At 47.4% G+C, this 26,470-nt stretch overlaps 3 protein-coding genes across 3 annotated transcripts; 1 reads left to right on the forward strand and 2 right to left on the reverse strand.

Moving 5' to 3' along the window:
- Window positions 1–618: 618 nt before the first annotated feature.
- TEX52 (testis expressed 52) lies at window positions 619–6,068 on the reverse strand. The gene is made up of 3 exons (XM_047067062.1): window positions 5,982–6,068; window positions 4,382–4,932; window positions 619–913 (listed from the first exon to the last, which is right to left on the reverse strand). Exons 1-3 carry the CDS (start codon window positions 6,051–6,053, stop codon window positions 619–621), a joined length of 918 nt encoding a protein of 305 aa, XP_046923018.1. The 5' UTR covers window positions 6,054–6,068.
- Window positions 6,069–6,721: 653 nt separating this feature from the next.
- FOXM1 (forkhead box M1) lies at window positions 6,722–18,713 on the reverse strand. Its single transcript, XM_047067182.1, has 9 exons — window positions 18,556–18,713; window positions 15,976–16,524; window positions 15,235–15,380; window positions 13,941–14,132; window positions 12,920–13,048; window positions 12,203–12,247; window positions 11,488–11,560; window positions 11,165–11,340; window positions 6,722–8,742 (listed from the first exon to the last, which is right to left on the reverse strand). Exons 2-9 carry the CDS (start codon window positions 16,475–16,477, stop codon window positions 7,717–7,719), a joined length of 2,289 nt encoding a protein of 762 aa, XP_046923138.1. The 5' UTR covers window positions 16,478–16,524; window positions 18,556–18,713; the 3' UTR covers window positions 6,722–7,716.
- Window positions 18,714–18,851: 138 nt separating this feature from the next.
- On the forward strand, window positions 18,852–26,237 carry RHNO1 (RAD9-HUS1-RAD1 interacting nuclear orphan 1). The gene is made up of 3 exons (XM_047065999.1): window positions 18,852–18,921; window positions 23,371–23,622; window positions 24,898–26,237. The coding sequence occupies exons 2-3, from the start codon at window positions 23,455–23,457 to the stop codon at window positions 25,492–25,494; spliced, it is 765 nt and encodes a 254-aa protein (XP_046921955.1). The 5' UTR covers window positions 18,852–18,921; window positions 23,371–23,454; the 3' UTR covers window positions 25,495–26,237.
- The last annotated feature ends 233 nt before the right edge of the window (window positions 26,238–26,470 follow it).

The following is a 26,470-nucleotide window of genomic DNA, read 5'->3' on the forward strand; positions in this document are numbered from 1 at the left end:
GTACTCTTGTTCTTCCACAGAGACCTGGTCAGCCTTCCTCAGACCTGACTTTTCCATCTTCCAGCACCAGCCTTGGCCTGACCTGTGCTCCCCCAGACCCTGCATGGGAACTGCAACCCAGCAGAGTTGCTTCTGGTCTCTGTCCAACATTAAAATGGTCTAGGGATGTGTGGAATTGAGGTTATTTTGTCTAAGAAGCTTCCTGTACCCTGACCAATCCCAGTTTTGTTCCAAATGGATTATGGGAGTAAAGGTAATTTCTTATTCACATTTCTTACATTGCCTTTCCCCCCACCTCAACACACACACACACACACACACACACACACACACACACCTTCTTCCTCCCCACTCCTCATTCTGTCCCTAAAAACTGTATCCTCCTCTGCTCTCTCTGCTCTACCTGATTCAATCCTCCCACCTGCTATGAGAGCATCCTCCAAGGAAGACAGATAATCATTTAGAGTTTAAGTAGAGTCTCTAGGAGCCTGGGGGACAGAGGTGGCCTGCAGCTGGAGGGATGGTGCAGAGGTTCTGTTCTGCAGAAGCTTCTTGTTGAAGGTGCATTTGTTGAGAACGCTGTAGCCCACAGTGGTCCCTGCCCAGCTGGAGGCTTTTCTAGCTCTGTCCAGGTCTTCTCTTGGTCTTCCTCACTAAGGTTTTACCAGGTTGTGCCTTGGAGAGTTGATAGAGGGGCAAGGCAACCCGGTTCTCTATCAGGGTTTGGTAATTCCTCAGGAGGTCCTGGCTCAGGGGTGCACTAGGCAGGAAGGCCAGTTTTAGCACCTTCTCCTGGTAATGAGGCAGAGGGTTTGGGCAGGGCCAGCCCCTGGCGAAATCATTGGGAAGTGGGTTGGGCATGAGCTGGAGGCCTGCAGGCTCAAACCTTCCACCAGTTGAGATGTGCCGGTACCTGTTGGGGGAAAGGGGTGTGGAGAGAACAAAGAGGTCAAAAGAGGGATGCAGGAATGGTGGAAGGAGTAAGAAGGAAAAGTTTGATGCTTTTTTCATAGCTTACTCAAAGTTTATTTTCACAATGCTACAAAGGTAAGCCCCCAAATTTATAATTCTTCATGTTCCTCTTGAAAAAAAATTTTTTTGAAAAGCCTTAGTATTAAATATCAAATCATGCTTAAAAATTCTATGGGCTTGGGAAGCCTGGCTGGCTCAGCCGGTAGAGCATCCGACTTTTGATCTCAGGGTTGTGAGTTCGAGCCTTACACTGGATGTAGAGAATACTTTTAAAAATTCTGTAGGCTTTTTAAAAAATCTGAATCATTTCAACTCATGACAATGATAAAATGCTAACCAATCATGATCCCAAACTGAAATCATTCAAAATAAGAAAGAATCATCATTGGGATCCTGTTAGATTTTTGATGGTGGCAAAGGGTGACCAACTGTTGTCATTGATGTGAGTGCCACAAGAAAATAATGCATTTGTATTCTGAAAGTATATTTGTCATGCCTGAAAGTATCTGAAAGTATATTTGTATACCTCCTGAGACTGAGGTATAAAGCCATGTTTTGCCAATATGTTTCTATTAAGCTAACACAAGCTAACGAATGATCAGGTTGTAGAGAATCACTTCTGTCTCTCCTCCTGATTGGATATTGGCCTATCCAGATAGCATGCACCCTGTGTGTGTGTTTGGTGTTAAGACGGTGAAATTATGTTGTTTAGATGGTCAGTCTCCTATCCTTTTTATATATTGTATCTCATTATCCAGATTCTGTCTTTCAGTCCCACTTCCTCTGCTAACACAGTGCCAGCAGGAAGAAGAGAGAATGAAACTCAAGGGCCCCTTCTCATCTGGTGAACTTGATGATGTCTCAGAGCCCTTCCTGCTCTGACCTGCTGCCATATGACACCTGATCTGATGGCTCCCTCTTCTACAGACCTGTAGTGTTAGGTTCAACCGAGAGAAATGGACCTTTTAAAAAACATAGTTGAATAGTGGCAAATTTCCTGTTTCAACATGCTTTGCACCTCGTCCAGTAGATGTCCTCCTGTTTACTGTCTTTGGTTTACATCAGACATTCTCAGGCCCGACTGCACATTAGAATCACTCCTAGGAGCCTTTTGCAAATTCCGGTGCTCAAGCTGCACACCCCCCAGGCCAAGTAAATTAGAATCTCATGGGTGGGTCTCACACATTTTTTTAAAAGACCCAGGTGATTGTATGTACCATCAACCAGAGTTGATGTATGTATAAATGGGTTTATGTATATGTACAAATGTTCTATTTGTGTATAAATGTTTTATTTCTCAACATCATGGGTTTATGTATAAGTGTTCTATTTCTCAGCAATATCATGAGTTTATGTATAAATGTTCTATTTCTCACCAATATCATGGACTTCTTGAAGCTTAGACCTGTCTGAAGTCCTTTCTGGGTCTCTCATGTTCAAAATGTGCTTGGTCACTGATCTAGAGACATTTTTAACTATATTTTAATGCCTTAGAGAACTGCTCGAAAGGAATAACAGGACTGGATAGGCCTTTCTTCCCACCATCCTGTCTGCTTCCCACCTGGTGAATTTGTACACATTCTTCAAGGTCCACGTAGCTCAGGTACCATGTCCTCCGTGAACAGCAAAACCTTGCCTGGGACTCTTTCATTCCTGGCTCCAGGGACTGGGCCTCCAGCAGCAAACAGAGGGAAACAAGGATCCTTCTCTCACGGGGACAGTGTACTAATGACACGATTTACTGAGCCCCCTTCTCTACACCAGGCACTGTGCCTTTTTGTCGTCTAACAACCCTGCAAGGTACCAGGTACATCTCCAATCCAGACTTGAGGAAGTCAGGCTTAAAGAAAGTCAAGTTTCTTTGTTGTATAGCAAGTTTGGGATTGAGCTGAGGAGACTGCAACCTAAGATGTGTTTGGCTCTTGAACCCACAAGGCTTCCACCATCACACACAGGTTTCCTGTTTGCCGAGCATTGTGCTAAGCTCTTTATATGGATAATTGTATTTCTCTTATGCTGTCTTTATAGAACATTATATCACATCAGGAGTAGCTGTGAACTTGTTTGATTCCCCAGGTAGACAGGAGGGGAAGTGGAGCACAGAGGTTAAGAACACCGTTCTGAAACTGAGCTTTCTAGGTTCCAATCCCAGCTCTGCCACTTACTGGCCATATGAACTTGGGCAAAATAAGTGACCTTTCCGTTTCAGATGCCCCCTCTGTAAAATGGGGTTGATAGTAATAGTTTCTATCTGGGGTAGTGGGAGGGTATAAGTAATATAACTCAAGTGATTAGAACATCTCACGCTATTATTTCACTGAAGTTTATTTTTATTTTTTGAGGAGTGATCTAAGTCTTATCACCTTTGTATCCCTAGTGTTAGCACATACTAGCAACCAATAATCTGTACTGCGAGGGCTGCAGAGAGAAGCCAAGGTCCTGAATAATCTTCTCTCAAAATCACCAACTGTTGGCATTAAAAAAAAAAAAATCAAAAATCTCCACAGCCTCCCCTCCAACCCTTTAGTGCTTCTGTTAAAGCCCTTGGGATTGGAATTTGAGATATTCTGTCCTTATTCCCCACCCCATTTCCTGCCTCTTATCCCCTTGACTAGACTGGAGATTTGTGTGTGCTCCCACAGTGGCAGGGAGGGAGGGCTGTTGGGTACTCCAGTAACTCCTTCCACACTGCTGTCTCTTCTCAGACCAGTCAACCCTCTACCCCCTTCTTTCTACCTTTCTGAGGGCTTCCTACCCTTCCAGCCTTTACCTGGTTTCCCCACAAAGCCTTCCTGGGGGAATGCTCCAGCCCACAGCACCCCCTCCTTCTTCTGAATTTCTGTAGTAACATGTTTTTTTGAATAGTGCTCTCATATATTCATTACCCATTTTCTCTTCACCGAGGTTGGAAGACATGGTGTTTACTGTCCCCATTTTATCAAGGATGGAATTGAGTCTGGAAAAACGAAACAATTTGCCTACTCTGGACTTTAACCTAAACCTCTGACTCCAGATCTCAGGACTTTCCACTAGTAATTGATGTTCTTACCACACTCTCTATCCGTGTCACATTTTGGGCACGTAGCACGCGTGGGCTTGAATGGTCAGCTGCCTTTCCATGCATGTAGGTAGGTCTCTGCCTTTCATAAGCTCCCTGCAGGAAGGGACTGGATGACATCTCTCTGTACTGCCAGGGCCTAGCAGGTGTTAAGCACCTAGTTGTATCCCCTGCATTCTAGTTAAACGGTTAAGCCTCTCCCCTGGCTGTCCCCTCTTGCTCCCACACCTTCCTTCCAGCTACACTCAGAACAGAGTTTAGTTGTCAGATGCCCAAAGGCGTGAAGGTCAGAGTACCAAGGTAGGCGTCATCAGAAAACAGGAATCAGAGAGAGGAAGGAGCTCCTCTTACTTCTTGAACTTCTTCGAGGGCAGGATGTTGCCCTTGGCGTCGAGGGGAGGTGCCCTTGCTTCACTCCTCAGCTTGAGTTTCTCCAGCTCCCTCAGTTCCTGCACCGTCCTGACGGTCACCTGGTTCTTCCTGTTGTCGTCCGGGAAGATGGGAGTACAGCAGATGAAGGTCAGAAAGCTGTTGGGACCCATCCAGGAGGGAGGAGGGATGGGAGGCTCCGCTGGGGGGCGGCCGTGGGCCCCGGAGTCCGTCAGCCAGCGCCACACGTTGCTGTCGTAGGGCCTGTCGGGCCTGGTGGGAAAGGTGGCTGGCAAACGGCCCACATCGAGCCACGTGTGAAAGCCCCACGTGTGCGGCGCCGCGTCCTTCCAAGGGCGGATCAGTCGGCGGCGCACCTCGGATTTCGTTTCGGTGCAAGGCGGCGGCTTCAGGGCCAGCCGGTGGTAGGCCTGCCGGGTGAAGCCGGGCCACTCCCCGGGCTCACTGGGGAGGAGGAACTCACGCCGGGCCAGCGGTTGATGGGTCAGGAGGGGCTCTCGGGCGTGGGCCATCTAGGGAGAGACAAAAGGGTGCCGGGGGCCGCTCGGCCTCTCTTTCCAGGAGCAGCCGCAGAGACAACAAGCTGCCGGCCTCCTCGGACCCCGGACTCTCATCAGGACACGGTGGCCTGGCTGAACCCTTCTCTCCGCGCCTGCCCTGCCGTCAGAAGTTATGTCCGCTCTGTAGGATTCCTCAGCTTTCGCTCTCTCTCCGTCTGTTGGGTTTTGATTTCCCTCCTCTCCACTCTTTACTCCACATCCTCCGCGCTCTGGCTCTACCGCGCCCCTGCCTGGAGCTGGTGCTCCTAAGCCTGAGGATACTGAGGGGTGGGGGTGGGGGGTGGAGTGAGGGGTAGTGCCCATTACCGGGCAACGCGCATAGAAGGAAAAGCTTTCTCGGGAGAATGCAGCCCAGGTGCTCTTCTCTCCCGGACTTGACCTGTTACTGTCTTTGGTGCATTTCCCTCACTTCTCATCCAAATACAAGCAAGTATGGAAAACATCTAGAAGGCTGCCTCCTTCCCTTTTCTGTGTCCCACCTCCCGTGAAATAAACAGTAGCAAATATGTATTGACACTGTGCTAAATACATCTACAACTCAGTTAACCCTATAACCCTGTGAGCAAGCGTTGTTACTATCCTATCTCAAAGATGCAAAAAGCAAGACACAATGAGGGCAAATAGCTCACCCAAGTGGCAGAGCTGGGACTTGAGCCATCTGTCTGCACTGCTTATCATATATGCTCTTCTAAAGTGCTTCTCCCTCCTTTCCACCCTAGGACTTAATTGATCCTAAAAGCTCACCTGTCACTTGGGCCCACTCCTCTGTCATTTCCACAGCATCACCCTAGTAGGTGGGGCTGGGAGGTGTAATAACCAGGCACCTCCTTTCCTCTGTTCTGAGTTCTGTGTTCACAGTAGTACAGGATTAAGAGAGGAAGTAAGTGAAGAGCTCTGGGCCAATCTACTGACCAGAGGAAAGTATGGCCCATCCCAGGGGGAGGCCTTAGTCCAGCAGGGTGCAAACAGATAGGCTGTGGAGATGGGGCCCCACCTCCTACCTGCAAGAAAGGTTCTTGGACATGGAGTGGATTATTCCGCCCTCTGGGTTGTCTCTGTGGGCTACTGGCCATTCGTCTTCTGGGCCTGACTGCCAGGAGGAGCAGCTTGGTAAGGGAAGACTTTCCTGGCAGCATTGTTTGCTGTTGGGGTTGCTATGGTGATGTTTCTTGGATGGTGTCGCAGGAGGAGGCCCTTACCTCTCCCTGGGAGCACTCATCAGTCCCCTGGGCCCTGGCTGCCTTTCAGGCGAGACGGGCATGGGATAGGACTCCTAAGTTTTGATTGCAAAAGATGGTAACCAGAGGGGCTTCTGGGAAGGGCTTGCCTAGAAGGGCAGGAAGAGAAAAGAAGCAGAGCCAGCTGATTTCCAGGCCCTGGATTAGGGTGGAGGTGGCCATGAGGCATCTAAAACTGTGCTCATCCTTCCCTAATCCTGCAGGAGGGGAGGATCCTGCCCCTCTGCAGGCCTTTCCCTTACAGGGATCTCTAAAAGGCCTAAGTTAACCATCAGTTTCAGGGGTTCTAAAGAGAAAGCTGGCAGTTTCTGTGCTAAAAATGTGTGCCCGTGCAGTGTGGGAGGCAGTCCAGACCAAAGCCCTTAGCACTCACCTTCACCTGCTTCTTCTCAGCTTCAGGCCTTACCTCTTCTTTGTCACCACCATGTCCAATATTTCTCACGTTCTTCTCCAACCCCTCCTTACGCCTCAGGTACCAGACACCGATGCACCAGAGACCACACTTCCACCCTGGATTTTATTGAGTTATGGTAGTGTTCTTGAGCTGGCTCACATGCATGTGGTCAGCTGGGGCCTAGGGTGGCTCTTTGCAAAGCTGAGGTGTGAGTGAACTAAGGAAGCTAGGCAGGGCAGGACAGGGCCCTTTTAGTCTTCTCAAGCCTTGGGCCAAGTTCTTGGCAATGCTAGTCTCTCTGGCATGATTAGGGATATTATCAGAGAAACATCTCTTGGGAGCACATCTGGACACCCATTCTTTGCTTCAGATGCATCCATTCCCCCACCCCCAATTCAACTCTTGACCCATTACGAGACCTTTTTACCTTTTACCAGGATTTCTTTGTGCAGGAAAGCTGACTTGGAAATGTGGGAAGGTGGGAGGGAGGGGCAATAAGAGGGACCCTAGGAAGCAGATCTGCTTGTCTGGGTGCCTACAGTAAAGAGCCCTTGAGGCAAGTACCCCAGGCCTGGAAGAAACCATGCACTGCAGGTCCTCCCTTCTCTGGGAATTAAAAGCAAGGAACAGAAGCAAACTGAAACCCCTTGTCACTTTACCCACCTTCTGGCAGTCTCTAGATAATGATCTAAGGAAATAAGCTTATGTTTATAATTAGAGGTTAATTTGGAGAATATACACTATTTACAAGGAGCAGGGAAGGTGGGGGACTGCTGGGCACAGGCATAGTTTGGGGGGGGTTCCTAATCTCTTTCACCCTTTCTTTTGCTGTTCTCACCCTTCAGCTCCTAGCAGGGAGAGTGAGGAGTCAGATTTTCTTGGGGAGCATCAGGTGGCCCAGGGACCAGTCACCAGGCCCTCGCGGCTTGCAGAGGGCCCAGTGGTGGCCACGGCGTGACATCTGCCTTGGCATAAGCAGGCAAAGTGGAGCTAGAGGAGCGGACAGTCCCTGCCTGCTGTCCTCACTCAGAGGGCTTGGATGGCCCAGGTGCACGAGCTCCTGGAAGTGCGGAGGGCTTGGGCAGCAAGGGTAAGGTCAGGCCTCTACCGCAGCTCGGGAATGAACTGAGCCCAGTTGATGCTGTCAGGGCCCAGAGGATCCTCCTCCAGGCCAGGGAAGCTGATGTCCAGGAGGACCTTGCTGAGGCTGTCATTCATTGTGTCCAGAACCAGGCCTTCCGTCAGAGAACGGTTGGCTGAAAGGCTGGCAACCTGTGACCCGGGGGAGCCCGGCTTGAGGACTTCCATATCTGAGGGGGAAGGGCTGCTGAAGGGGTCAGAGGTGAGGTCAAAGGGCTCTGAATTGAGGAGCTCTCGGGGTGAGTCAAAGAGTGGGATACTTTTCAGCGGGGTGGTGCTAAAATCCGTTAGCCCCAGGGAATCAGGCAGGGGGCCAAAGGCAGCCTGGGGGGCTTGTACCGGACTGAAATCCAGGCCCCCTACTTTGGCTGGGGGTGTGAGCCTCCAGGATTCAGGGGTCACGGGGAGGGCAGACTTGCTCGGGGTGGAGGAGATGGGCGGTGTCTCCTTAATGGGTGTCTTAAAGGGTCCTCCCTCCTCCTGGCAGGAGCCAAGCCGGGAGGTGGGCTCGGAGGACACTGCGGGCAAAGTGAGCTCTGTGGCTCGCTGGGAAGCCCCAGGGCCCTCGGAGAAGAGTAGCTCAGGCTCATCCAGACAGGGAGGCAGGAGGTGCTGTTTTCTGCGAGACCGACTCATCTCCCGTCCCTCCCTGCGTTTGATCACGAGCATTTCCGAGACACATCGGGCTGGGGACTTGAGCCCGCTGTAGGACTTCTTGGGCCTCGGGGTGGGAGAGTGGGACGAACCCTCCCAGGAGTGCGACAGTTCCTCTTTGACAGATGGGCATGGTGAAGGCCACTCCTCCAAGGGCGGGCTCTCTAATTTGATGGGTCTCCCCAAGAGTGGCATTTCCTCCCCAGGCTGGATTTCTTCCTCCTTGATGGACTGAACTGGAAGCAGAGGAGACAGCCTTTCTCCAAGCAGGAATTTGTCCTCTTGCACAGGCCCTGCGGTGGGCAGAGGGGCCACCCCATCATCAGCTAGCAGCACCTGCAAGCGAAGCAGGGATACGGTGAGACAGAGCTCTCCAGGCCTTGAGATTCAACCCGGTCACCAGGCGGGACACAAGATCCTGGCTAAAGCAAGCCACATGCTGGTGCTGTTCCTCTTTTTTGTCTTTTTAAAGTTTTACAGACTATTAAATAGGAGAATATAGGATGAAGGCGGTGGTTCAATTCCGGGGAGTAAAAGTGCATTTAATATGGTGCTGGTATAATTAGTACCCATCGGAGAGAAAATAAAATTGGATGCCTGTTTCATACCATGTACAAAGACTTAAATAGAAGAAGTAAAACCATACAAATCCTGAAAGAGAATCTAGGAGACTACATGTACAATCTGAGGGTGGGTGCGACCTTCTTAAGCAAGACTGGAAACCCAGAAGCTGTAAAAGAGAAGAGAGACATATTTGACTACATAAAAACTTAAAATCTTACTGTGGCAAGAGATTCCATAAACAAAGAAACAAACAACAGAAGTAAAAGAAGTATCTTCAGCATAAAAGACTGAAGTTAGTATTTTAATAACAAAGAATTTTCACATATTATCAAAACCCCATAGAAAGATGGGCCAAGCTCATAAATAAGTATCTGATAGTGAACAATTCCAAGTGACCCAACATAATAAGAAGGTACTCACACTTACCGATAAGCAACAAAAGATAAAATGAAACAAGGAGATATCATTTATATATAGCAGATGGGCAAATATTTAAAAGACTATACCGACTGCTGGCAAAGATATAGGTCTTGTCATATATTGCTGGTAGAAATGTAAAATACTGTATATGATTTTGGAAACCAATATCTAGCAATATTTAATAAAATTGGTAACACATTTCCACTCAGGAATTTTATGCCTGGTTTTCTATCCCATGGAAATACAAGCACTTGTAAGAAAGATACTTGCAAAGATATTTACTGCAGTGTTGTTCATAGGGCAAAAAAAACCTAGAAGCAAAATGTACCCATAAAAGTGGAATGGCTGGAAAATTTTTGGCATAGCCACACAGTGGAATGTTAGGTGGCCATTAAAAAACAATGAATTAGAGCTAATGCCAAGTGAATTGGAAGAATTTCCATGTGGCACAAAAGTGCAACGAGATCCTGTTTTTAATGTTCTGCGTGTTGTATGTGCCTATATAAAATGGCTATGGCAAGATGTATGTATGGTACACTAAGAGCACGGATGAATTATAAAAGCAAGCATACTAAATTGTCAACGGGGGGGATGTCAGCAGGGGGGATGTGGGTGAAGAAAAAAAGACTGCATTAAAACAAGAACAGTATATGTGCTACAGTCATATGGATACATTTAGGTAAAATGACTTATGGTAGTATGTATAATTTTATGTATATTTAAAAAGTATTTTTTAAATAAAAAAAAAAATAGGGGCACCTGCGTGGCTCAGTTGGTGGAGTCTGACTCTTGATTTCAGGTCAGGTCATGATCTCACAGTTTGTGAGATCAAGCCCTGAGTCAGGCTCCACGCTGACAGCACAGAACCTGCTTGGGATCCTCAGTCTCCCTCTCTCTCTGTTCCTCCCACACTCGCACATGCATTCTCTCTCTCTCTCTCTCTCTCTCAAAATAAAGTTAAAAAAAATAAAAAAAAAAAAACAAAACTAAAGCAAAGCCAAGTCTCTCTGAACTCCAGAGCCCATGCTGTTGCCATCTCAGTGGAGGAGGCAGGGAGGGCCTTTTCTTCTGCTCTATTAAAGGAGAGCTCTTGCTCACAAATCCTTCTCTATGTCCACACTTGATAGCCCATCAAGATATGGCTCCTCACCTTCTCCTCAAGCTAGACCACTGATGCTCAGCCAGGGGCCATATCTGCACTCTTCCGCTCCCTATGGGATATTTGGCAATGTCCAGACACATTTTAGTGGGGAGAGACATGGGGTGCTGCTAAAGATCCCTCAGCACACAGGACCACGCCTGTCCACCCCCAACAAAGAATGATCCATCCCTAAATGTCAATAGTACCAAGGATGAAAACCTGACCCAATCACTCTGCTGTTACTAGGTATAAACTGGCATCTCCTGCCTCCATGGCACTGCCAATTAGAATGCTCTTGCTACACCTGTTTATCCAAATGTACGTCTTTCTAAAACCTACTTCCTGTGTGAACTCTTCCTTACCCATCCCAGCCCATCTATCATCATCCCCCTGGTCTGAATTCTTATAAACTCATTAGGTATTCATGGGTCTTCTGACACCACTCATATTGTAATCCAAGTTCTTTTTTAGCTCTTCTAATGCTCTTGAATTTTCCTTTGTATTTATGCCTTGTCTACCCATATAGATTTATAAACTTCTCAAGGAACACTTAGCAGAGTGCTTTGCAAACTAGAGGTCCAACACTTTTAATTGACTGCGGTCTCTCCTTGGAGAAAAACCGAAGCCACTCACCTTGGGGGCAATACGGACCCGCTTGCTATGGCGGGCAAGCTCTGAGCTCATGAGTGAAGCTGCCAGGGGCAATGGCACCTTTACTGAGGGCTGCAACACCAGCGACTGGTTCACCGGGAACTGGATAGGTACCAGGTATGAGCTGACCCGTGGCAGCAGTGGTTTCATCTTCCGCCCTAAGAGGAAACAGGGGAGATCAGGAGCAGGGGTCCAGGGATAAACCCCTTCTCAATCCCAGGAGCTTTGCTCTCCTTCTCTGGGCTCAGACTCAAAACACGCCCCCAGAGCAAGGACTAGCCTGATGCCCACTCTCCCATACTAACGTGCGCCCAGTGGGAGTTCAGTTTTGATGGTCACGTTCCGGCGGAGCTCAGGATTGGGTCGTTTCTGCTGCTGCTTGTGGCAGATGGGGAGAGAAAGAAACCTGGGTTAATAAGGCAGGGGGAGAAGGCAGGAGAACCCACCAGCTGCTCTGGGACTGTGCACCGAGCTAACCGATGGCCCAGAAAGAAAAGGCCGTCTGGGGCAGATGCAGGTGAGCACTGTCTCCAAATCCTGGTTAGTGGGAAGAGGTGGATGGCACGCAGATCTATGATGGCAGGAGAGTCCTACCACCTCATCTGGGTGTCCTCACCACCCCCAGGGGATGCTAACGCGTGTTGTTCTAGGAGCGACAAAGAAAAGCCAGGTAGAAAAGGAAGAGAGAAAACTGCCACCTGCCAGGCCCATTCCATGCACTTGTGGTTGCCATCTCGCACGAAGCCCGTGGCATGTCCTGCTGCCACACCCCACTCTTGCTCAGTGAACCTTCGTCATGCCCAAAATGTGGGGTGCGGGGAGGGGAGGGAAGTGGGCAGAAGCTGGTGGGGGAATGAGGTGGCGGTATAAATTTCCTTACTCCCAGAAGCTCAGGGGTGCTCTGCCTTCAGGGCTGGAAGTCACATAGCCCCAGGCTCCCTTCCCCTGTCCACTAAAGTCATGCTGAGCAGTGAAAGGAAAACAAGGCCAAGCCCCGAGCCAGGAGGAAAAGAATCTTACTGATTCCAAGTGCTCAGGCGATTGTGGAGACCCTGGGTCCAGTGGCTGGTGGCGGTCAGGCATTGTGGGAAAGAAATGAAATGAAGTTACCACCAGCGTGGCCAATCTGACCAGGTCGGGAAAAACAGCTATTTCTGTTTGATGCTGAGGGCCACCCGGGACAACTTCCCCTCCCAGGAGAACAGTTACAGCTGATAGCGGCCTTATGGGCACCCTGAAATCCCCAAACAATCATTTCTGAAAAGAGGTTCTGATGGCTCAATTTCTGGTCTCCAGGCTAAAGAAGGGCTCTTTTAAAATGGTTTTCCAGACTTTCTCTGTAAGAATCACCCAAGATGCCTGTTAAAAATATGTATTCCTGGCCCCGTTCCAGACCCACTGAGTCAGAAGCCCCCAGGGAGGGACCTGGGAAGCTGTATTTTTTTTAACAGGCAGCAGGCAATTCTTATCTGCAAGACAGTTAGGGAAACACTGCTCAGAGTAGTCCTCTGGATCAAAGCGGTCTCCTCCACGGCCTGGTCTGGCACAGAAGTGTGTCATTTGGTATCTGTCAACTGTACTGAATTCAGCTAGTTTTATACAGCTCATCTCTGGGCTGGCTGGCTTTTAACTCGGCCCTGGCCGGGTAAGATCATCACAAGGAGGACTTGTTTCCTTTTGAGATGGATATGATGATGACCAACTCTGGCCCTATTGAGATGAAGCCAGGACACTCACCTTAAATACCTGGTCCAATGTCAAATAGCGATTGGCACTGGGGTGGATAGTCCAAAAGGAGACTTTGCCATTGGCAGATGTCTCCCGAACAAACATGTCATGGAGAGAAAGGTTGTGGCGGATGGAATTCTGGAAGGAGAGAAAGACAACTAGTTACCAGCTACTTCAGCTTCTGAATTATCACCTTTGATGTTTCCTGAGGCTGAAAGCAGCCTCAGGCCTCCCCCACTGTGGCCAGCAGGATCCTCATGATCTCGCCTATTGGCGACTCTCTCCCCCACCGCTCCACACTGCAGAGCTGGCAAGCTGGGCCATCAAGCCATCAGTCCATAAAGCCATCAGCTGGTGATAAAGGAAAGAACTGGATGGCTGTCAGCAGCAAGGAAAGGGTACGGAGGCTATGAAGCAATCAGTAGCAAGATAGGTAAGTAAAGCAACTAAGAAACTAGGAAATTTCTTTGAGGTAAGACAGTGCAGTTAAGAATTCTACTGTGGAGGAAACAAAACAAACAACCCTTGCTTGGAGTTGCCCACCTGTCAGAAAATCAACACTGTAGCTCTGACAGTGTGGAGTGAGCTACAGCAACTCCAAAGGACCTCAGTGTTCCCACAAGTACAATGAAGAGAAAGTCCCTGCCTTCTAGAGATGACATGTGACATTATAGGAGGTGAATCTCAGGTCATGAGGCTCAAAGACAGCATTTTTTCATTGCTACTTAGTCACTCCAGCTGCCTTTCAATGTAGCGCAAAAGTAGGCTTAGTGTTACACTGGAGAGACTCCATTTAGGTAGGGACCAATGAAGTGCTTTGCAGAGCTGTTGTTGACCATTTTTTGCCTGGATTCAGCAGGATCAAGTCACAGTCTAAAAGATACAATTGTTTATAATTCCAGCTTCCTTTGCATTTAACTGCTTCCTCAGAGTACCAGACACAGAACTGCTGCACATCTGTGTAGACAAACTGCGGGGTCAGAATGACCTTGACTTTGGTTGCTATGGGTTGTCATGGGTTGTTATGTACCTTCCAGCCTGGCTTGGCAATGTGCTTAAAATAGGGGAAGTGGTCCTCAATCCAAGTATAGATGTCTTTCAAGGTCATGCGTTTCCTCTCGGTGCTATTGATGGCGAATTGTATCATGGCCATGTAAGAATACGGTGGCCGCTCAGACACAGAGTCCTGCCAGGAAGTTGATGCTCCCGGGGGCTCCTCAACCTGAGGGTTATGAGAAGCCAAAGGCAAGGAGAAAAAGGAATGACATGGAAGAGTTCATAAGACCTCCCCGGGGCCCCTTAAGAACATTCCCTAGAGAAAACTTTAACCTGCAGAATTATACTAGAAACCAACTCATCTGAGACCACTATTCCATAGAATCAAATTTTAGGATTAGGAATGGTAGCGATGTCCCTAGACAATGTGGAGCCATTTCTCTGTCACTGTTCATTTTGTCGAATATACTGTCCAATAATAAGTGGAAGTCCAGTACCCATCTTTCAGACCTGGGGGGTCAGGAGACCAAGGTCTTCGTCTGCATTCTACTAATGTGATGTGAATAAAACTGTCTCTTTTCAGTGTTTCTATGAGAGACATATTCCCAAGAGCATGGGACAGACAAACGTCTGCAAAACACACATCTGGCTAAGTCTTAGGCAAAGAGCTGATCATTTACATTTTAAAAAACGGAGCTCTAAGTTTAGAAAGTGCACAAGTTTGAAGCAAACAGCTGAGTTTTTACTTATGCACACATCCATGCAAATTTTCACTTTCATAAAGGTTGTTGAATGAATGATTTAAGGATGTATGCAACAATGTGGTAACTGTGAAAAACAAGCCTGGGCCAAATCAAATTTGATTGCTGGGGAAGTATTTAAAATTCACACCTCAGTCACTTTATTTGCTATTTACTGTATCTTCTAATAAATCTATCTTGTTAAAAATGCTCCATTCCTTTCATGCTGTTGAGGGTGTCTCTTTAAAGTTCAAGTGGCTTTCCACACTAAGATCTCTTCATCATTTCCTGAATACCTACTAAGTACCTGCTAAGGGCAGAGTACTAAACTTCGTGTTAATGGAATACAGAGTGAGCCAGGGGAATCTGCCCTCAAGGAAATTTCAGAGACCGGGCAAAAAAAAAAAAAAAAAGATTCCAGGCAGAAAGGTAGGTAGCTCAAAAGTTATGCAGAATCACAGTAAGTGAAGTGCTAATACCGGAACCTGGAAATTCTCCTCCACAGGCCACTTGATCCATTTCCCTTCTTAGAAATTTCCTGCACTGGCCCTGACTTCCCTAGTGAGTGACAGAACTGTTCACCTTTACCTGACTCTGCTCCAGGTGACGATTCTCCTTTTCCTCCGTCTCTTGCTTGATGCTGCTGGAGCCCAGTCCATCAGAACTCACCTTTCTGAGCCACTGGATGTTGGTCAAGCTGTTGTCGAGAGTGCAGCCTGCTGCCTCACCGCCAGCTAGAGGGGAAACAATCCGAGATGCCACTTAGCTGCCCGGTCCACTGCCTGGCAGGCCCACTGAAATCGGTGGTTAGGGAGCAGCTCTCTAAGACCTCTACCCTAAGGGACAGGGAACACATGCTCAATCTAATGTGGCCCTCAGATACTCTGCCCCATTATGGATTTCAGGAGAAATTCAGGAGCACTGCTCCAGCTGCATTTCAGTGAGCCTTACAATCAGTCAAGGTAACCTTACAAAAGAGTTACTGGGTATTGGCACAAAGAAAGTCACTTTTCCTCCTCATGCTTCAGTTTTCTCCTTTATTAAAATGGAGAAAGATTCTTATTTCCTTATATGGCCAATGGGAAAGATAACTAGAAAAAATAAACATCCTTTTCTAATATGAAGAAAGTAGTAGAAATGCTAAATTACACTTGGGGCACTTTCGATGGCGCCCAAAGGATCTGGGTCAAGGATTCGAGATGAAGAAAGACAAGATGTTCCCCTGGTTCAGGCTAGGTGCCTGTTAGGTATCAACGTGATGGACTGCGGTCCTTGCTACCAGAAAGGAAAGGCTGGGCTCCTCACTCCTTTGCCTTGCAGGCCACGTACCACAGCTCTCCCATCTCTGCCCAGGTAGGGCTCCAGGTGGTCTAGGTAGATTCACATCCCTAGTTGCAGGCTTTGGTCCCAGGGTCTCAGTGACCACTTCTGTCCTCCTGGGATCATTGCTGGTTTGGGCTTGAGGCTGGTGTCCTGAAGGGTGCGTGGGGGCTCCCCCAAAGCTGATGAGGATGAATTTGTTGGGCCCACTGCTACCACTCTCTTTTCCTTTGGCGGTCAATGCTGTGATGATGCTCTGGATATTGGCATTGTTAGGGATGGCCACCACTTGGGTGTTGGGCATGGTGGGGTGGTTAATAATCTTGATCCCAGCTGGAAACTTGCAAGAGTTGGAGTCTGCCGGCCCCTTGGAGGCCTGTGCTTGACCAGGCTCTTGCTGGGCAGGGGGCCTCTTAGGTTCCTCTCCTGATGTTTCACCTGGGGCATTCTGAACAGGAAGGGGCAGCCTCCGTCTTTTCAGAATCAGTGGCCGACGGGGGCTGGTTTTCATTATGAATCTGTGCTTTCACTCTCCATTGAGAATCACAAGTATAGACCCTGGAAAGTGCAAGGAACAGCAGGATGTCAGAGATTTGTTAGGCTGAGAAGGAGGTTCTGTTAGAGAAAGGTGTTTTCCTCTTTCCATGATGAAAAACATGAGCCCATGTGCCCAGGTTAATGATCTCTGGGCCTCATAAAGACCTCAGACAACGAGGAGATGAGTTGTACGACAAAACAAGGCTAAAACTGAAGCATTTCAAAAGGGGAAAGTGGGATTGGGTTGAATGTAGTTCAACATGGCCAAAAGTCTTCTGGAAGCTTAAGAATGTTTGGCTACAGAAATGAGTGGGACAGTTACAAAAATGTGGAAGTTCCTATCACTGCCTCCTATAATACAGATCACTTGTAGTGACTGTAGGGACAGGAATGCTGGAATAGGAGGACATTGGCAATTTTAGGAGTCCTGACAAAACTCTGCTCCCATAATCTATTTTAGGGTTGATAAAGCCGGTATATGTTTATAGCATCTTAGTTATAAATAAAAGGATCAGTGCCCATAGAGGAAAGGAGGGGAAGCGAAGGGAGGGGAGGGGAGGGGAGAGAAAGGCAGATTGTAATCTTGCTCTCATGCCATCACCTCCTTCACAAAATCTCAAGACGAAACTGCTCTATTCAAGGCCCATGGTGTTATTCATTTCCCAGGCCATTATCCTTGCATTTATAAAAAGTTGATCTTTCTTTCACAATTTACGATTTATTTATTTATTGTACTTTTATTTTTTATTGATATAGAATTGACACATAACATATTAGTTTCAGGTGCACAACATAATGATTCGATATTTGTGTGTATTCTGAAATGATCACCACAGTAAGTCTAGTTAACATCCATCACCACACACAGTTACAATTTTTTTTTCTTGTGATGAGAAATTTTAAGGTCTACTCTCTTAGCAACTTTCAAATATACAATATAGTATTATTAAGTATATAACCACCATGTTGTACCAATTTACAAATTATTTATATAGTGACATTTTAGTACTTGCATGTGCTTATTCATTTTTTAACTTTCTAAGCATGTTACTGTATTGCTTAATTTCTCTTCCAGAACTAAGACTATAATCCATTATCTCCTGACCGATAGAATGCGCTATCATCAATATGCTAAGGTGATTTTGCAATGTTAAGGAAAATAGATAGATACAAAGGATACTCTGCTATCATGTAACATTGTGCAATCCTATTTACAGGCACTTTGACAGAGGAATGGGTTGTTTTGGGACATCTATCTCCCTGAAAATGACTGTGACACCCCTATGACATTTGCTGTCTGCTTAGAGCTCATAGGCCCTCTCCGCTCTGCCCCCCTCCCTTTCCTTTATAACCAGGTTTCCTCTACTTTAAAATCTCAGTTTTACTTCTACCTCCTATCTCTTCAGGCCTCCCTCTTCCCCTTGCCAAACAGTAGATACTATTATTCCTTCCCCATCCCCAAAAGATATCTTCCTGGTCTAAGGCTTAATTTTGCCTCCTACTCTCTGACCAGTCTTTTCTTATCATTGCCAACACTTTATCTAACCTAGGGGACTTGCAGAGTGACCCCTCCGACACCACTGCCCATCCGGACCAGAGAAATCTTGCAGGTTCTCAGGATCCAGGAGAAGGGCCCTGGAAAAGGGTGGAGCGGAGGCAGTGTTGCTTAGTGGTGAGAGCGCCTGGGAGCAGGGGAGGGTGTGGACAGGTTTGTCTTTGACTTAATGCAGAATAAAGCCAGTCTTCATCCCAGCCAGTCTGCCTAGAAAGGTACGCCACCCCAGCAGCCCTCTCAAGGTTGTGGGCAGGGTGCAGAGGTCAAACTTCCAGGGAAGGCCAAAAGGTGCTTTGAGAAAGGAGTGAGGACTAGGCCAGGAGGTTGGATGCAGAAAAAGTTTGCACCCTCTCTCAGCCCTGGTTTCCGTGTGGCCCCAAACCTCCACTCGGGTCGCGTGCCCTGCTACTAGACCCCCTGACCTCGGCGCCCGGGCCCGGGCTCCCTGCCTCTGCCCGGGCCGGGTCTCAGACTCCATTCCTCCGCCCCCCGCTCACCTCCCGACTGCAGCCGCCGCCGCTGCTGGGCTGTGGCTCCAAGGGCGGGCTCCGAGCTCCTCCAACCTGGGGGCCGAGCCAGGGGCCCGGACAGGGACTCGCGCCAGGCCGGCCGGGTCCCCGGCGGTGCGGGAGGGGTGGGGAATCCCGGGGGATCCCGGGAGGGGAGGGGTCCCGGGCCGGGGGGCCGGGGGTGGGGTCGGGCACCGGAGCTTTCAGTTTGTTCCGCTGTTTGAAATTGGCGCCGGCGGAGCGTTGCGGTCACGTGACGGAGCGTCGCCAATCGGCGGCCGCCCTTGTCTCCGCGTTCCGGGCTCGAACGTCGCGGCGGCGGAGGGGAGCTGAGGCCGGGAAGCCGCCGGGCGGGTAAGGCGGGCCGGCTACCGGCTCGTGGGGAGGGAGTGGCCGTGGGCGGCCCGGAGGGCTCAGGGGGGCTCCCGCGGCGGGGGGCGGGCGGGGACGGCCGGGGCCCTCGGCCTGCGCTCCCTCGCGTGTTCCCGGTCCTTACCCTGATCCCGCCCCCGACGCCGCTCCTCCCGCCTCCCTCTGGCCTTTTCCAAAATCTGTGAGGCCTTGGCTTCCCCGTCAGGGGACACCGTACTCCATTCACCTAACGATCGGCTAGCTATCTCGACTAGTCGCCTAGCCTATCATCTCGTTTCAGCTTCCAACATCTTAAATTCCACACCATGAAGTTCTTTGACTAATGTAGTCAAGAAATTTTGTTGAGTACCTACTATGTGCCAGGACCTGCTAGGATACAGTGGCCGCGGAGATTCTTTTCTTATCCTGGGTACCTGTAATGGGAAGAGAGGACAGAACAGACGGTTTTGAAGAATCAAATAAGCAAAAGGAGAATTACAGCTGTGAAGGGATAAATTAGAGGTCACTGATAACTGAGTATCTACAATAAGATCTTACCTTAGGTAGGTCAGGAAAGGCTTTTCCGAACTGAAGCTTGTTGGGAGATCTGATGTCTTTGTGCAAAGAAAGAAGTGAAACCCTCAAAGCAAAAGGATTAAGGTGTGCAAGGAGGTGGTGGGAGGAAGATTGGTAGGTACAAAGGCTGAAGACCATCTGAGGAGTCTGAGCTAAGAGGCCTGAGTGGAGTGTGGTGTGAGATGAAGCTGGAGCCACAAGAAGTAGGACCTTAGCCGTAACTAGGGGAATTTGGTCCTTATCCAGAAATCAAACATTTTAAGCAGAAGTGAGTCAAGATCAGATGATGCATTCAGGGCATTTTGGAGTGGATTAGGGTAGACCACTTAGGCTATTACAATACTCCGGATCAGAATTGTTGGAATTGAAGGGTGGTGGGGAGAGAAAGAGAGTGACAGGGGAGAAAGGGGCATTATTGAAGACCTACTTAAGAGGTAAAATCGTCAGGGCTTGGTGCTGTTGGATGGGGAGACAGGAGGGAAATGTCAAGGTTTCTGGCTGCATCACTACATGAACGGTAGTGATGCAAGGGCCTTGGAAGGTAATCACCTGTGGAGCGGGTGCAGGGGAAATGATCACGAATTCAGTTTTAAACGTATTGGGTTTTGAGGTGCATTTGAGTCCTCTGGTTGCTGTCAAGTAGGCAGCAGGTATATGGGTCCTGAGCGTGGAGAACTCTAGGCTGAATATATACTTAAGTCACCTACTTTTAGGTGTGAACCGATTGCCTAAGAAAGGTGTAGAGTAAGGAATGCTCTGAGGCACAGCCAGAGGGCAAGGTGTTAGATAGTGAAGGGACTGATCTGTGATTGTCACATAAAGAGGATGGATACGGATCTATATAGGTTTGTATGTTTGGTTTCTGGAAAGTGAGAATATTTTCTTTGGTGTCTCCCGGCTTCCTTGGAAGTAGGAAGTAAGGTCATTTGTTAAGAGAGAAGGGAAATGCCACTTGGTTGGCTCAGTTAAGCACCCGACTCTTGATTTTGGCTCAGGTCATGATCTCATGGTTCCTGGGATTAAACCCCCTGATGGGGCCCTTGAGTGCAGAGCCTCCTTGAGGACTCTCTCTCTCCTCTCTCTCTGCCCCTACCCCCTCTCGTGCTCTCTCTCTCAAAATAAATAAGCATTTATTTATTTTTTTTTTTAAAGAGAATGGGAGTTCTGAAGTTTTAAGAAAGTGGAAACATCTTTTTTTTTTTAATGTTTATTTTAATTTTTAACAGAAAGACAGAGCATGAGCAGGGGAGGGGCAGAGAGAGAGGGAGACACAGAATTCGAAGCAGGCTCCAGGCTCCAAGCTGTTAGCACGCGGGGCTTGAACTCACAGACCGCGAGATCATGACCTGAGCCAAAGTACGATGCTCAACCGACTGAGCCACCCAAGTGCCCCTGAAAGTGGAAACATCTTAGGATAATCATTGCGGATAATGAGCTGATGAAGGAAACATAATAGGGTTGCTGTTGAGCACCATAGTGTCCATTGCAGGCTGGCTAATATCACCACTGGAGCCATTGCTATTGCTGTCAACTCTCCCCTGAACTCCTGTAGCAACTCTTTAGGTTGTCCTGCTGCCTTTCTCCACGCCCGCACTCCCCAACACACCTTTTCTCACAAACCACCTCATGTTATCTTTGAAAAGTATAAATCACATTATGTCCCTTACCTGTCCAGGGCCTTGTGGTGGCTTCCTATCACTCTAGGAATAATTCAATCTGGAGTCCTTAACCTTGCCTGTGAACCCATTCACATCTGTTACTGCTCTCCAGTTCAGCCATGCTGACCTTACTGTTTCTTGAACAAATCAGACATATTCTCACCTTGTGATTTTTGGATTTACTGTTCTCGAAGCCTGCAGTATTCTTCACTCTGCCTTTCTATTGATTGCTTATTCTCCTTTTTTCATTTCAGGTATTTGCTCAAATATCACCTTTTTTTTTTTTTAAAGTTTATTTATTTTGAGAGAAACAGACAGTGCAAGTAGGGGAGGGACAGAGAGAGATGGGAAGAGAGAGAATCCTAAGCAGGTTCCGCACCGTCACCACAGAAACCCGATGCAGGGCTTGAACTCACTAAGCTGTGAGGTCATGACCTGAGCTGAAACCAAGAGTTGGACGCTTAACTGACTGAGCCACCCAGGCACCTCTCAAATATCACCTTTTCAGTTACCTTCCCTGACAACCCTGTCTAAAGGAGCACTAAGTAGGCTCAACCCCTTATCCTGTTTGACTTTTCTCCATAGTCACTTCCCAACTAGGATGTAAGCACCATGAGGGTGGGATTTCATTTTGTTCTCTGGCATATATTTCCAGCACCAGGAGCACTGTTGGTACTCAGTAAATATTTGTTGAGTGGCTGAATGAATGAACAAGCAGATGTGTGTATTACCTGTGTTCTCCCTAAACATGTTTAGCTGCTGAGGTAGAGAGTTTGTCCTTCCTTTTTTCTTTCCCTATATTTCCACGGCCTAGTGACATAAATCAGAGCAGGTTACTTTTGATTGTTGGCTGTATGAATGCATCACGAATGGCCAGTCTGCCCTATTGCCAGACTTTCTAGGATGCCCGGCTGTTCCTCCCATTCACTGCTCTGTTGAATTCAAACATCTTTCCCACTCTTCCACTGATGAAGTTCTTATTAAAGTTGATCTGGTTACTAGAGTCCGTGGACACTTTTTTTAGACTTTTTATTACTCTGTGGGTCCTCTTGATCCTTGATCCTGCCTCTGTCTCTAGCCTCCCATCTCCACTGACACAGCCCAGATTCAGGCCTCATCGTTTCTCACTTAAGTAACATAGCAAAACCTCCTAAACTGGTCCCTGTATTTCCAGGGTACTTCTCTCCTTTCCCACAGTTGCCAGGATGATCTGTCTAAAAGACAACAACCAACTGTGACATTTATGAAACTGCTGAAAAAATTGAACATGTCTGGATATGTAATAATGTTAAAGAATACATATATGTAAGGTTTATTCATGGGAATGGTACAAAGACTGGGAATGTCGTATTTTCTTCAAAATAATACAGGTGTAGGGAGGTGGATAAAGGGTGTGGATGCCTCCAGATTGGCTATGGGTTAATGGTTGTTGGAGGCTCATTATATTATTCATTCTGCTTTTGTGTATGTTCAAAATTATCTGGAGTAAAAAGTTAAAGAAAAAAATCCAGGTGTGATCACATCCTTCTGCTTGAAAATCTTCGGTGATTCCTTAGGCTAACGTCCAAACTCCTGTGGCACTCCTGGCTTTTCTTATCTGACCCTGACACCAGGTCTAGCCTCTCAGTTCCTATATTCATCTTTTCATACCCTGTGTCTGGCTACATAGTCTGCAATACCCTGAATTCACAGTGCCCTTTCAAGTCTCTGGGCCTTTGTATGTGCTGCTCCGTAGCCCAGAGGGCCTTGCCCTCTCTGCTTTTTGGCTTTCTGTAGCCCTTTCATACTAGGTCAGATATCATCCTCTCTAGAAAGTCTAAAAGCCTCCTCTGGGATGAGTGGAAGCATTCTCCTCATTACTGTAATTGTCTCTTTCCCCCTGCTGGACTCTCAGCTCATTGAAGAAAGGGACAGTCTCACCTATGAGTCCCTACAAGTACTTGGCACTTGATAAGTGCTTGTAGAATCAATGGTTCTTCATCTTTAAATTCCCAGCACCCAGCATGGCACTCAACACGTGCTTGGTCAATTGTTCATTGACTGAATGTTGTTGAATGTGAACTACCGTGTTTTTACTTGGTGTAGGAATAGGAAGCTGTGCCCCCCAAGTATTGCGGTAGGAATGGTGGTTGATAGAACTGGCTGGCAGAGTATGAGGAAGAGCTGGGGACGGAATCATCGGAATTATTTTTTCCCAGCTTTTGTTTCTTCTCTGCAGGCATGGGTTGGAATCGGAGCCTGTACCCCGACCTGACTACAGCTAGCATGATGTGGTTATTAACCGCTCTTCATTCACCTATTGATGCCTCCCAGAAAAAAACGCCGCCAAGGGTTCCAGAAAGCCCAGCTGCTATTCCAACAACCACCACTGGAGGGCCCCAAACACCACTATGGATCTGCACAGCTTCCCATCACTCACACTAGACAGGTGGCCAGCAAGCCCATTGACCACAACACCATCACTTCCTGGGTAGGCCATGGGATTCTAACTTTGACTTTTGCTCATTTAGGCTTCTCAGGATGCTGACTCTTCTGCCCCTTGAACCAGGGCCTCCAAAGAATAAGATTTATGGGGCAGGGACAAGGAGGCAATGTACTCTTTTTGTCATCAGCCATCTTCTCTGGTATATATCTTTTCTAAGTTCAAGCTGAGGGCTGGTTGGAATTGGAGTCTTTCCCCCCACATTCTTCTTAAACAGTTCAGTATAAAAGTTTCATTAACCAGTAGCTGGGTGAAAAAGCCAGACAAATGGCAGGATGAGTAAACAATGAGATTATTCCCTGAGCTTCATGTGAGAGGTAAAATATTTAGCTAGGCAGTATATTTACTGTTTCATAGAAAATGGCGTGTCCTATTTTTTGTTTTTAAATATTTGTTTATTTTTGAGAGAGAGAGAGAGAGTATGAGTAGGGGAGGGGCAGAGAGAGAGGGGGACAGAGAATCTGAAGCCGGCACTGTGCTGACAGCAGTGAGCCTGATTGGGGCTCAGACTCACAAACTGTGAAATCCTGTCCTGACCCAAAGTTGGATGCTTAACCGACTGAGCCACCCAGGTGCACCATGGCATGTTGTGTTTTGACAGTTTCGAAGCGCTGGGAAGAGAACAGAACTACTATATTTCAGGGAGGTGGTATAGCCAAGGGCCAGACAAAAGCAAAAATCTCCATGTAAGAGTGCTTGATTAATAAAACTTGTTCAGGATTGCTAGGAAGAACCAGAATACTTGCTTCGGAATTGTAGAAGAAACTGAAATGCTAGAATCCTGTGGATGAGAAGAGGAGTGAGCATTTATTGAGAACTCATCACGTGCCAGGTCTTAGGCCAGTTGCTGTCCATATGTGGTCTACTCCCGATTCTTGCATCCATCCATTCACTTTCCTGGGGGCCTTCTTGGTGCCAGGCACTCTGCTGGGTGCTGGGGATCAAAGGCGAAGAACACTGCCCGTCTCTGCCCTCAAGGTTTAAAGATAATTAAGCAAATTGCAGCCATGTGTGATAACGTGAAGGTGGCATTGTCCCCTTTCTTACACATGAGGAAATGGAAAACCAGATTGAGTAACTTGCCCACAGCTCCTATCCCTTTCTCTTAATGTCCCATTAGACAGATGTTTTGTTTTGTGTCCATTACTATAATGGGCCTCCATTTAGATTCTGATCTTTGGATGTAGTTTCCTCCTTCAGGTTCATACCTGGCACCTAGCCCTCCTCACTTCTTTTTGGTTTTTGTTTTTGATTCTTTCTTAGGTTTCACCTCAGTTTGATACAACAGGAGAAAGCTGGTTCCCAATGAACCAGAAACACCATCGCCGAAACCAGGCAAGACTTTCAAGTCGAAAATCCATCACCTCCAAGTTTCCACATCTAACATTTGAGAGCCCCCCGTCTTCCAGTTCAGCCACACTTGGGATCCCCTTAACCAGGGAGTGCGCTAATCAGTCAGAAAAGTACATTTCTGGAAGGCCCTTAGTTCCAGTGCTCAGTCCTCAAAGCTGTGGGGAGCTGTCCACACATACACTTCAAAACTTACCTTATGTGTTCATTCCACCTGATATTCAGACCCCAGAGTCTTCGTTTGTGAAGGAGGGGCCCATTCCCTCAGATCAGAGGGAAGATAGCCTTCCAAGTGGCTCCTTTCACACCAGTACTCCCAAGACCCCAGGGCCTGGGCCTGTTCTAGTTAAAGACACTCCTGAGGAGAAGTATGGGATCAAGGTCACATGGAGGAGACGACGCCACTTGTTTACTTACCTCAGGGAGAGAGGGAAGCTGAATAAAAACCAATTCCTTGTGAAAAATTCACTGGATTTCTCAGACAGCAGCAATCTCGAGAAATTTTCATAGAGTTGCTAAATTACTTTTCTGGCTCACAGAAGTGTATGTCAGAAGAATAAAATGCAAATACTGCCAGTAACATCAACAGAAAAAAGATAGTTTAACTAGAGACTTGGAGTCATAAGGGAATTTGATTCCCAGCTTTGCTTTTTAAAATGTCTTTTCCTAAAAAGTTTTTAGTGTCATAAACAGTTCACTTCAAATTTTTCTTCTATTAACTGTTTAAAATTTTAAAGTATCTTATAGTAACTGTTTAAAATGTTTGTAAATAAATGGTTGCAGAAAGGTTTTAGAGAACCCTGCTCCTGATTACTGATCATGCAGCAATACTGCCTTCTCCACAAAAGGTCTTCATTGTTTTTTTAAGCCACTAATTAATCCTCTAATCACCCCATTCAACCTAATTCATTCCACATTTTTGAGTACCAACTCTTGTGTCAGGCTCAGCGGCAGCTTCCTTTGTGGCATGGTGGATGGAAAAATCAAAGCAACCTTTTTAGAGCTGAGCAACCTTTTTAGACCTCTGCAACCTTGCTCATCTGCTAAAAAGTCAGCGTGAGGAAAGGTGCCAAGCCCTGTGTTAGTGAATACAGTGGGATCAGGGGCAAAAAAAGGGGACAGAGATGTTACTTAAGCTTGCTGTGTTTTGGTTATATTTCCATTCAAACAAATCTGAAAATACCACACAGGGTGGGAAAATGATTTCTTGTAATGATTGTTTAAAATATGTAATTAAATATGGAAACTTTTCAGAGAAGACTGCTTACCATAACTAATGCGAAACTACCCAGTCAAAAACTGCCTCCATTGCCCTTTCGCCAACACAGATAGCGTCTCCTTCAACTGCAGCCATTCAGCTTTAAGAACCTACTCTGTTCAGCCCGAGCTAAACAAGCAGGGATTATTTCGTTTTATTTTATAGATGGGGATCTGAAGCCCAGATAATGAACTGTGTTTAGGGTCACACAGTGAGTGGAGGCTGACA

The sequence above is a fragment of the Lynx rufus genome, unplaced genomic scaffold (genome assembly GCF_022079265.1).
Source record: "Lynx rufus isolate CCGP_SWC_20201006 ecotype Redwood Valley unplaced genomic scaffold, mLynRuf1.p SCAF_7, whole genome shotgun sequence".
Taxonomy (NCBI): Eukaryota; Metazoa; Chordata; class Mammalia; order Carnivora; family Felidae; genus Lynx; species Lynx rufus.